This window comes from Mustela lutreola, chromosome 6, assembly GCF_030435805.1.
Source record: "Mustela lutreola isolate mMusLut2 chromosome 6, mMusLut2.pri, whole genome shotgun sequence".
NCBI classification, from domain to species: domain Eukaryota; kingdom Metazoa; phylum Chordata; class Mammalia; order Carnivora; family Mustelidae; genus Mustela; species Mustela lutreola.
In genome coordinates, this window is record NC_081295.1 from 99,338,017 (window position 1) to 99,350,444 (window position 12,428).

General features: G+C 38.6%; 1 protein-coding gene across 2 annotated transcripts in view; it reads left to right on the forward strand.

Annotated features, from left to right (window-relative positions):
* EFHC1 (EF-hand domain containing 1) overlaps nucleotides 1–12,428 on the forward strand; it is a 58,637-nt gene that overhangs the window by 19,762 nt on the left and 26,447 nt on the right. For both annotated transcript variants that reach the window (XM_059178245.1, XM_059178246.1), the window contains 2 exons: nucleotides 5,891–6,111; nucleotides 9,947–10,087. In XM_059178245.1, coding sequence (XP_059034228.1) covers nucleotides 5,891–6,111; nucleotides 9,947–10,087 — 362 coding nt within the window. The remainder of the gene's footprint in view (nucleotides 1–5,890; nucleotides 6,112–9,946; nucleotides 10,088–12,428) is intronic.

Here is a 12,428-nt window from a genome sequence, read left to right on the forward strand (position 1 = left end):
TAAAGTGCAAAAGAGCAAGGCTTCTGAAGTAAAGCTATTTAATATCAGATTTTTAATGCATTTTTAAAACAATCTTGTTTTCATAAAGCTTACCATTTCCTTATGTTCTTTCCTGACTTTGCTTCTCACCTCAACACTTCCTAAACAGGAAGTTTGTATGCGGGATAACTTAAGAATGGAAAAGGCATATCTGTGACTCATGGAGGTGGGGCCCCACTGTGTCAACCCCTGCTCTCTTTGCTGGTGTAAAATAACTTAGTGACTGGAGAGGGAGAATGCAACAAAGTACACTTGACACCCACCGCCCATCCATCTTTATCTGGGATAAGTACACTTACTTTGGTTATTGACTTAGTGGTTTAATAATTTTCTCCTGCAAAATGTCATCTTGGTGTCACATATCATGACATCTCTCATGTTTGGACAGCTGACAGAACTCTGTAAATACTTTTGTTGGTTTTCTTTTTACTCTATTTTTTTGGAACTAGGAGATAAGAAATTTCAGGTATTGTGCAAGAGGTTTGTCTTAGAGGTTATAAACAAGTTGAGGTTAGAGGTTATAAACAAATTGGCATTTTGAAGGCTAAATTCAATCCGCCTACACATATTGATTAGCCTAGCCTATATAGTAGTTTTCTTTAAAAAAAAAAAAAAAAGCAGTGTTACTTGAGGGCAAAGAGGTAGAGATTTCTCTCATCAGGAGACTAGATAAACAAAATATGGTGAAGGTATATCTTGATAAATAGTAGTAGTTACAAGCAATAACTAAATGTAAAGATAGCAAATTGATGCACTTAAAAGCGTAGTGCTGTGTAGGAAAAAAATGAGATGTACTATGCAATAATAATTATGTAAAGTGGAATACAAACAAAACGATATACATAGTATACACATAAGAAGTTGCATGTTAGAATGGTGGCATGTGTGGTAGAGGAAAATGAGACTGGGGAAAATAAAAGGTAGTAAAGATAGTCCTCACTTTAAAACTAAGAGAATTAATGGTAAAAATCTCTTTTAGAGAAATGAGAATAATTGCTAAAACAGTTCTCATTCTCAGATAGCAGCAACTGGATCTGAGCCCTAGTTCAACATAATCTGGCTGCTGTCGACCATATTCTTATAACCTGGCCTCCTGTAGGACCCCCTTAGAGTTCTAGGACGCTGAGACTAATGTACTAATTTAGGCCTTCCACAATGCTTACATGAGCCTGAAATTCCTGCCATCTAGTGCTAACAAACATTAGATTTATAGTAGATTAAGAGAAAGAATGGGAATTTATTCAGGCATGAAAAAAGTATCACTGAAACTGAACCCCTTGAAATCTCAAGTTCTATGTTTTTCTCTGCTGTATCAATATGGCCTATGTTTAAAATTTTAAATATATAATCATCCTCTTTTATAACTTCCCCAATTTTTTAAAAAAGTAATCTCTGCACCCAACATGGGGCTTAAACTCACAACCCAAAGATCAAGAGTCTCATACTCCACCAACTGAGCCAGGCAGGCATCCCTATAACTTCTCAAATTTTAATGAAAATTTCATCAAAGTTATGTCAAGAGGCAGCCTGATGACATATATAGGGTCATTTTAAGAGATAGGAAACATATCTTTTTGTGAAAGTTATTGTTAGTTATGCACTCACAGGACAGAAAGGGCTAGGCTTCCATCAGCTGAATAATTCCTTTAACTAGAACTGTGATGTTGAAGAAGTAGCATCTAACTGATTCTCAAAGTTGTTTATTTAATCCAGTGGATGATTTTAATTATATTCAATTAAACAAGAGTTAAATATTGCTAAAGGAACTGTTTCTTATTCTAAGTGCTGTGGAGGATAAAATGAAAGTGTAATTTCCAGACCTAGAATCTCTGTCCTTCAGTCACTTCCCGTGACTGGGGAGGCAAGTCATATAAATATACAAAGCTCTTTAACAATAACACAAGTGTACCAGATCATCTGATTATATAAGTAGTTATGTCTTGTAGACAGAGCTCTGGTGAAGAGATGTAATCTAGAACGACTAAGGAAGGCTTTGTGGGAGAATGGAGATTGGACCCAGATTTAGAGTGGCAGAGAACAAAGAGAAAGTGCATGTTAGAAAAGAACAAGAACAAGGGTTGGGCATTAGGAACAAGTATGTTATGTTTGGGGGCATCTGAGAGACAGTGGCTAGGCAGAGTTTGTGTTGGACAGTAATAGGCAGTTACAGAAGTATCTTTCAGAAGTTTTCTTTGCCAGGGCCTTAATTTAAGTAGTTAAGATGAATAAAAATTGCATTTTTATAATGGATGGAGGTGAAGTTTCAAGAATATAAAACTTCTTTCTTTGCTAAACATAATTTTAGTTTACTAGTATGTGGTAAGTATTGCCCAAAAGTCACCAGATGCCTTCTACTCAGCTGTTGAACCCAAGGTTCTAGGTTCTTAAAGTCTGTTAATTATCCTTCAGACTGGCTTTCCTCCTTTGACCTTGCCTTTCCCTTGCTAAATACAAATGTTAACAACATCAAAATTGTACACTCCAAATATATAAACTTGTTGTAGTTGATTATACCTCAATAATGTTGTAAAGATATAAATTCATACTTAGACATGTTATAGTCAAACTTAAGAACACCAAAATCAAAAAGATCATAAAAGCAGCCCTGAAGAACAAGGTTATCCATACAGAACAGCAGCTGCAATAACAACAGTTACCAGAAGACAGCATAATAGTATCTTCAAAGTGCTGAGAAGAATATAGAATTTAATACCTAGAGAAACTGTCTTTGAAGAAGAAAGTGAAATATATTTCTAGGCAAGCAAAACAGATTTTACTAACAAAAGACCCTTACTAGGAAAATTCTGGAGTGTACTTTTAGTAGAAAGAAGATAATTTCAGAAGTAAGGTCTGAGATAGTGATAAAAGAAGTGATTAAAAAAAAAGAAGAGGATAATGGCAAAGTGTGGGTACCTCTAAATAAACCTTGACTACAAACTAAAAAAAAAAAAATGCTTAATTCGTGGGAGTTAAAAAGTATCAAGATAGAATTGAAATATATTATAACAAGGAGGAAGTGATAGGATTAAAAAACAAATTTTGAAAAATATTTTTGAGAACATACTTAAGATACAGAGACATAAAAAGGTTAAAAAAGATGTATAAGCAAATAGCAAAAGAAATGGATAAGGCTATATTACTAAAATACCAATAGACATTATGTCATAAAGCATTGCTAGAGATAAAGAAGATCATTACATATTGCAAGAATTGTATTTACCAGGAAAATGTACTAATCCTAAATGTGAATGCAGTTAGTAACATGGCTTCAAAACATGAAAGACAAATTTATAGCATTATTATGCAAAGAAAATAGAAAAATTTATCAAAATAGTAGGAGTCATTAAAACATTTCTTCTTATAATTGTTAGATCAAAAAGATAAGTCAATAAGCTCATATATATTATAGGATTTAAGTAATAGAGTTGTCAGTATTGATAGAATGAATATGTATATGCATCAACACTGGGAGAATTCCCATTTCTTCAAGCACAAATGGAACACTTATAAAGACTGGTCAGTCTTAATAAATTTTTAAAGTCTGGACATCTTATACCATATTTTTCTAGTTGATTAGAATTAGACACAAATTAGAATTCAATCTTAGAACTATTAAAAAACCTCATGTATTTGGAAATTAATATCAGTTAGATGAAATGAACATATTTTAATTGAAATTAAATTAAGTTTTTATTCCAGCATAGTTAATGTGTAGTGTTACATTAGTTTCAGGTGTATAATATAGTGATTCAACACTTAATCAGTGCTCAAGATACATATACTTTTTTTTTTAAGATGCTATTTATTTATTTATTTGTCAGAGAGAGAGAGAGCACAAGCAGGCAGAGCGGCAGGCAGAGGCAGAGAGAGAAGCAGGCTCCCCACTGAGCAACGAGCCGGATGCGGGACTTGATCCCAGGACCCTGGGACCAGGGCCTGAGCCGAAGGCAGAGGCTTAACCAACTGAGCCACCCAGACGTCCCAAGATACATATACTTTTAATCCCCTTCACGTGTTTTACCCATCCTCCTACCTACCTCCCCTCTGGTCACCATGAGTTTGTTCTCTGTAGTTAAGAGTCTGTTTTTTGGTTTGTTTCTTTTTTGTGTGTGTGAAATGAGCAAAGTTTTAAAAGAATTTATCTTGTCCGAGAAGAAATAAAAAGAAAGAAAATAAATAAAAACCTTGTCCAAAAGAAATAAAAACCAGATGTCTTTAACCATTAAGGAAATAGAATCACTTAAAAAATTCTCCACAAAGAAATACCATGTCTAATTTTTCAGTTTTGTCAAATAAAGAACAGTTAATTCTATGCCTAATGCAGATTCGCAGTAAAGAACTAATTCATTCATTAAAAAAAGACCAAGAAAACCAAAGACACCATGAGTAAGACTAGAGTTATATATGCAAAAAAAAAAAAAACTTAAATATCAGTAAATGAAATCCAGCTGTGTATGAAAAAGATCATTGTTAAGTGAGTAAAGGTGAATGGTTCTATAGTATGTGTACACACATACCCCAGGTCTCCTGGAACATTGTTGACTGTATCCCCCAGTGACCATCACTTCCTGGGGTAACTCAAAGGGGTCTAGTAGGATTAGGCATTAGGCACTGGCAGAAGAAACCATTGCTCTATAGGACTTTTAAGATGCATGATTGGGAAAATCTTGGTCTTATGGCATGATCAAGGGCTGGAGCTCAAGCCTTTCTGTCTGATGTAACAAAATCTTAGCCTTCTTCCCTATTTTTCCATCTTAGCAACTTTCAGTTAGGAGAATAGTGGCCTATCTCTCAAGCCCCCCATAACTGAAGTTCTGAGGTCAGCTTTGTGGTTACAGCTATGGAGTGTGGTACTTCAACAGAATTGACTATCTTATGGTTTCTATGGTGATGCTGCTGCAAGGGATCAGTCTTAAATAAGTCAGTCCTTAGTTCTCATAAAACAGTATTCTACCCCCTGCAAAATGCAAGGTTGATTTTACACTTGAAAATTTGTTGAGTGTCCAGATAAACAGTTAAGCATGATCATCTCACTGACCCTGCTTCCTGCCAGAGGACTAGGTCAGACTGTCCTTTTTTTTTTTTTTTTAAGATTTTATTTATTTATTTGACAGACAGAGATCACAAGTAGGCAGAGAGGCAGGCAGAGAGAGAGGAAGGGAAGCAGGCTTCCCGCTGAGCAGAGAGCCCGAAGCGGGGCTCGATCCCAGGACCCTGGGATCATGACCCGAGCCAAAGGCAGAGGATTTAACCCACTGAACCACTCAGGTGCCCCTCAGACTGTCCTTCTAGCAGTGATCACAACTGAAATGAAACTATTATTTGTGTAATTGTTTAGTATGCATTGTCCCAAACAGACTGTTTTCTCCATCAAGGCAGAAATTCCACCTATATTGTTAACTGTTATAATCTCAGTATTTAGCAGTGAACCTGGTACATGATATATGTGATCATTGAGAATACGTTGGGTGAAAGAATAAATGGGTGGAAGGTTGAACTGAATGACTTAGATTCCTCCATTGATCTTGTACTCTATAGAAGGACATTTATTCTTTCCTCCTGTAATGATTTCCCCAAGCATGAAGTTTTGCAAAGATTAGTGATCTGTACTGGTAGTTGAGGCTGAATATGGAAGAGAGACTTCACAAAAACCATCTGAGTATTGTTTCTGTGTCCGTTCAACTGATGGAAATACACAGCCTTATGTGCTGCTGGTAGAATAGAGGAGACACTTGATTACAGGCAGAGACTGTATGCCCTCAAATTCTCAAGAGTGTCCAGGAGCTGTATGTCAGTCTTCCTTCCCATCCTCATTCCTTTTCTTTCTTCTCTCCCTGTTACCTTCTGTCAGAGAATTTCCCTCAGTGTGTGTTGGAGATCTCTGATCAAGAGGTGTTGGAATGGTATACTGCCAAAGACTTCATCGTGGGGAAACCACTCACTATCCTCGGGAGAACCTTCTTCATCTATGATTGTGATCCTTTCACTCGACAATATTACAAAGAAAAGTTTGGAATCTCTGATTTACCACGTATTGATGTGAGCAAGAAGGAGCCACCACCCGTGAAACCGGTAATGGAACACTAGTTCCGAGTATGAGAATTAATCTTTTGATACAAAGGTTTAAGAAAAAGAATAAAAATAGAGTCATGTGAATACCCAATAAAAAATGGGCAAAGCATAGGATACAGATCACTTCACAGAAGAATTCAGATGGCTAATGAACATATGAAAAGACCCTCCTCCATGCTCAGTGCAGAGTCTGGCTTCAGATTCTTTCTCCCTCTCCTCTGCCCCTCCCACTTGTGCTCTCTATTTCTCTCTCAAAAATGAATTTAAAAAAATGAATAAATAAATCTTTAAAAATAAGAAAAGACCCTCAACTGATAATCAAAGAAAATAGAAAATAATGAGGTCTTGGATCTATTTGATTTAAAAAAGATTCACGATATCCAGTGTTTGCCCTGATGTGATGAAGTGGACATTTTCTTCCTTTTTTTAAAAAAGATTTATTTATTTATTTATTTATTTATTTATTTATGTGACAGAAAGAGACACAGTGAGAGAGGGAACACAAGCAGGGAGAGTGGGAGAGGGAGAAGCAGGCTTCCTGCCAAGCAGAGAGCCCATTCTGGGGCTCAATGCCAGGACCCTGGGATCATGACATGAGCTGAAGGTAGCCACCCAGGCTACGCAGGCCACCCAGGTGCCCCTCTTATTTTTTTTTCTCTTAATTCTTAAAAATAATCCCTACACCCACTGTCAGTCTCAAACCCACAACCTTGAGACCAAGAGCCGCATGCTCTACTGACTGGGCCAGCCAGATACCCTGAACTGGTCATTTTCAGATTCTGTTAATAGGAGAGCCAATAGGAAAACCTTTTTGGAGGGCAATGTCATCATTTTAATTTTTTCAAAGTAAGATATTACCTATCCCTTTATCTAGAAAATCTGGTTTGGGGACCATAAAACAAGATGTGTAAGGATGTGTATTTTAGCATTACTTATAATAAAGTGTAAGGAGATTGGCAGAATAAACTCTAGTACAGCGAGAAGACTGCGAGACTATAAGGCTGGTTAAACAGAAAAAGAGGAAGTCAGTCTCTGCAACGTGGAAAACTGTCCATCACATTTGTGGGTGAAAGCATTTATGTGCTTTGGCCCTGTTTGTGTAAATTTTTGCATACAGCATCTGCTTACACTTGCCAAAGGGAGTACCTGGAGAGCTATCCTGCCACACTGTTCACTGTGGGGAGTTCCACATGTGAGCATTGGGAGGTGGGGGGGGGGGAGTGTGAGACGACAAAGGAACTTTCTTTTTATACTTTGTGTGCTTTTAATTTCTCTTCTTATACCAAACCTTGTATTGCTTTTATAATTTTAAAATTTTGACTAAAAAAGACATCTCTTAAAATTCCAGACTGCTAGGGCGTTTCACTGTTCCCTGCCTATTTATTTGACCCTCTTACTTAAAAACTAATGGGGAGCAAACAGAAGCTGATTAATAAATATGTTGGAAAATGGCTTTCTTTCATTGCCACGTAGCTTTCCTTAGAATTATACTGAACCCAGAAATCTGGTTCTGTGTACCACAGAGTCTACTCTGATCTAAGAGTAAGGTCGTGGTGCTTCTCAGTGCACCCACACAGTAATCGGATAGACTTGAGCCTTCGGAGGGATTCAGCCAAAGGATTCTAAAATTCTTTGAATTTTAGAAATTCAAAGAAGAATTGCGTGTGGAGGCTCCTGGGTGGCTCACTCGGTTGAGCGACTGACTCTTGATTTCAGCTTAAGTCATGATTTCAGGGTCATGGGATGGAGCCCCATGCAGAGCTCTCCCCTGAGCGTGAGTCTGCTTGAGAATTTCATGTGTTAAAAATGACACATTATCCAGCAAATTCAAGAAGTATGTGATGTGTTAAGATAGCACCGAATCACAGCCTGCAAGCACCGGTGCCTGTCTCACACCTTTGGGTCCGGAGCAATGCATCCAGCCTCTTTGGTCTGTGGCCTGTATATGAAATTGGGTGTTAATACCTGTGGCCTGTCTTTATATATATATATTACCCCTCTGTGTGTAAAATAAGATCAAGGCCCTTTCTTCTCAAAAGAAAGATGTGAACAGAAGGTGAAATTACAGAATTCCTCCAGCACAGAAAGAAATTTGAGAGGAAAGAATTTGAGAGGAAGGTGCTCAGAGGCTTCCCTCCCTATTTCAAAATTCTTTAGCCTCTACTGTCGAGCCCCAGCTGGGCTCATAGTGTGTTGGTACAGAAGCAGAGGAAGTTAGGATCCCACTACTGTGTACTCCTGCCTGGCCTCTAGAGTAACTCAGACACTCAGGGTGTGGTGTCTCACCCAGGATCCCTCTGTCCATGGCAACTTGTATGTGCATTGAGTCATGGTTTCACATGTAGAGCAAGTTAGGTCATTGTGCATTTGCTGGAGGCACCAGTCATCTTTCTGCCATGATGGTCACATTACGGCCCAGGAGGTGGGCAAAGAGGCAGTGTTCCGGGCACTACGCCTTGGATGAGCAGAGTAGTCACAAGCTTTTGAGAGAGTGCCAGTCACAGATGGACCATATAGACTAATCTGTCAACATGTTTCAATACAACGTATGAAAAGATTTGGGGAAAGTATCTATATGTGAAAAGTGTGGAATAAGCTGACTTTGCTGAGAACGCCTAGTAAAAAGGAGTCAAAGGGAAATAACTCTTCTGCAGTCCACATCGAGGAGAGGAAAACGGCTGCTCTACTCAAGTTTTTAGACCAAGAAATCCTACCAGATTAGAGTGATGCTTTCAGCTCTTCCTGAGGCCTGATTGAAAAATAAAAGTTCATCCTGTACTTTCACACTAACTCACCAAATAACCGTCATAGCAGAAGTTTGGTTTCTTAAGTTTGCTTTTTTGCTATAAGAGTACTAATTGGACAAGGGAGTCTGAGTTCTCAGTAAAGAATGGCTGTCGTCCCTGTTTTGTGCAGCTAACGTCCATAAATAAAAATACTAGAAATACGGAGATAAATAGGGAAATAGTAGCACGAACCAAGTCCTGCCCTCCTCCACGCACACACGCAACACGCACACACCCTAGAACAAAGAAGTCACAGACACTTGGGTTTGTCCACAGTAGGATGACCACAAGGGTCAGGATTGGGACCAGGAGTAGGGCCAGGTCCTGCTTTGGCGGTCCTATCAGCAACTCACGAGTCCCTCCTTAACCATAGTTTTGCTTTCCATGGTTTCAGTTACCCATGGGCAACCGCGGTCTGGAAGCAGATGAGCCTCCTCCTGATGTATCATCAGAAGGCCAACAGTAGCCTCACACTGTGTCACAACACTATGTCATTCACCTCACTTCATCTCATCACGTAGGCATTTTGTCATCTTATGTCATCACAAGAAGGGGGAGTGCTGTACAGTAAGGTATTTTGAGAGAGAGACCACATTCACATAACTTTTATTACAGTATGTTGTAATTGTTCTATTTTATTAATTATCATTGTTAATCTCTTACCAGGTGTAATTTATAAGTTGAATTTTATCAAAAGTATGTCTGGGAAAAAGCATAGTAAATATAGGGTTCAGTCATCCACTGGGGGTCTTGGACCTTTTGCCCTCTGGGTAAGGGGGACCGCTGAACTTTCCTTTCACTCTGAGGGTTACTCTAGCATCCTCAGTCACTCCTATGAGCAGGGATCATGATGTAAAGTTTACATATAAAAAGGAATGGAAGATGCAATGTTTTATTTTCTGACTACAGTACATTTGCATATATAGAAATTGCTTTTGAATAAGTGTCTTCTAGATTTCTAAAAAAGAAACTTAGTTACCTTTAGTGTAATTTTAACATAAATTTTTCCTTTAATATAATTTATTACTTTACTTCTTATATTTCTCCAGGAGCTACCTCCCTATAACGGCTATGGACTCATTGAAGACTCTGCTCAGAATTGCTTTGTTCTCATTCCAAAGGCTCCGAAAAAAGATGTTATTAAAATGCTGGTGAACGATAACAAGGTGCTTCGTTATTTGGCTGCACTGGTGAGGATGACTTCCATATAATAAGATTCTGTTCTGTCTCAGCACTGTGCCCAGTTGTCCTTTCTATCTGGAAAGCTGTAGAGTAACAGGTGTCAGAGTTGTATGTTATTTAAACAGCCAGGCAACCCAGTCCCCAGCCTTTGGGCAGGTTGGAGAGTATTAGCGGTAGTGCCCTGATCCAAGACCTAGCTCTAGTCCTAGCTCCTATAAACCTCATTCTTAGACCAGTAATCTCTCTCTACTACCCCTCAAATTTTGACTGACCTTCTTGCTTTTTTTCTTAAGTAATTATGAAAGCCTGACAGAGTCAAATTATTTGTGTACTTGTGTACAACCGAGTGTACTGTGATTTCCTTGAGGGTAGGGCCCATATCTTACTACTTTTTATCATTACTTGTGATATCTAGCTTGATGTATTTTATATTTCTTAAATGTAATGGAATTCTACCAATTTAATAGATACTGCCTTTGAGGGGTCATATGGCTAGCATGGGTTTGGAAACAGACATAAATTTAAATCCTGAATATTCTACTATTGGCCGAGTTACCTGAGGAGAATTACTGATAGGAATTCAAAGGGTAATATCTTTAAAAATGGAAAACATACAAAAATAGGAATATCAGCATTTTATTTAGAAATACGGATATAAATAGAAATTGAAATAAGTTACTTCTGGGAATAGGAGTTGGAAGTGTGGGAGATGGGCCAAGTGATTTTTCAAACTGTGTGCATATATTTGGAAAAATAAATATTAAGTCAAGACATAGTTGACTACAACATTTTAGCAAGATCTTAAACAAAGCTTTAAATAAAAAGGGAGTTCTAGTAAACTCTAGGCCAACTAGCATACTCCATACCATAAAAATTCTGATTAATGAATATTTTTACATTATTAACAAGTTCTCTCAGTTGGGAGGACTTTCTAGGTTCTGTCAGCATTCTGTTTCTTGACCTGGGTGGTGGTTCCATGAGTGTTGACTTAATGAAAATTCTTTGAATTGTACATTTTAGTTTTTGCAGTTTTTCTTTATGTGTGTTATAGTTCACAGTGAAAAGTGTATATATATATATATAGAATAAAATACACTAAGCCCAGACAGTGGGTTGGGGCCTAAGTGAAAATATGGCTAGTGACAAATCTGGGCCTCAGAGTGCCAGTGGAGGGATTGCGGGAAGCTCGAGAAGAATGTAAGAACGTGACTTGAACAGTGGTCTCCACAGCAGCAGGCTTGGCCTTCCAAGAAGCCTGCAGATAGCTTATACTCCATGGATGCTGTGAAGAAAATACTCCAGCCTCTGCTCATAATTTATGAGGAATGCACCTATTTTATAGTTCCTGATATTTTTATATGGACTTTGTAGGGCATAGAACATGTGTATGTAGAAGAGTAGATGTTGAATTATTCATCACGCACTTAACAAATATTACAGAATGACTTTGGGCTTGGCATAGTTCTGGGCATTGAGGATATAGTGGAAAACAAGACAGAACAATCTCTGGCCTCACGGAGCTTACATTCCAGTTGAGGATACTCGAGTCAAGTAAACACATCATTAAAGAACAAGCGGGGGGTGCCTGGGTCGCTCAGTGGTTTGGGCTGCTGCCTTTGGCTGGGGTCATGATCTCAGGGTCCTGGGATCGAGCCCCGTATCGGGCTCTCTGCTCCGCAGGAAGCCTGCTTCCCTCTCTCTCTCTGCCTGCCTCTCTGCCTACTTGTGATCTCTGTCTGTCAAATAAATAAATAAAAATCTTTAAAAAAAAAAAAAAAACAAGCGGTAAACATGCTGTGCAAAGTAAAGCAGGAGATAGAGTGATGGCAAGGGGCTCATTTAACGGGAAAATAAGGCAAACGGAGGGGAGAAGGCACACAACTGAGTAGAGACCTGAATGAAGGACTGAGGGGGCCAGTCAGCTGCATGTCTATGGGAACTGCAATTCATGCAGGGGCATTGCACAGGGAATGGAGGGCAGAGAGACAGGAAGGAAGATGGGATCAGGCACCCACTCACAGCTTTGCAGCCAGTGGCCTAACAGAGCCAGTGGGCTAGAACAGTGGGAGTAGTCATCCATGGTGCAGGTAACAGGAGTGTAGGTAATATGTCTGCAGACAATTTAAAGATAAACCCCAAAGTTGATGTGCTTCTTACTCTCATTGTATGCCTGTAATTCTAAATATCGGCAACATAATACCCATCCTCATAGAGACCATGCCTCCATACAGTAGAATTTCAGTTACTACATGTGGAGGAGAGGAAGGTGATAACAAATTACCATTAAGCACCCTCCACAGCAATAATTGTTGCAGAGAAGATCCATCAGTGGATGCTAAAATTACTGGA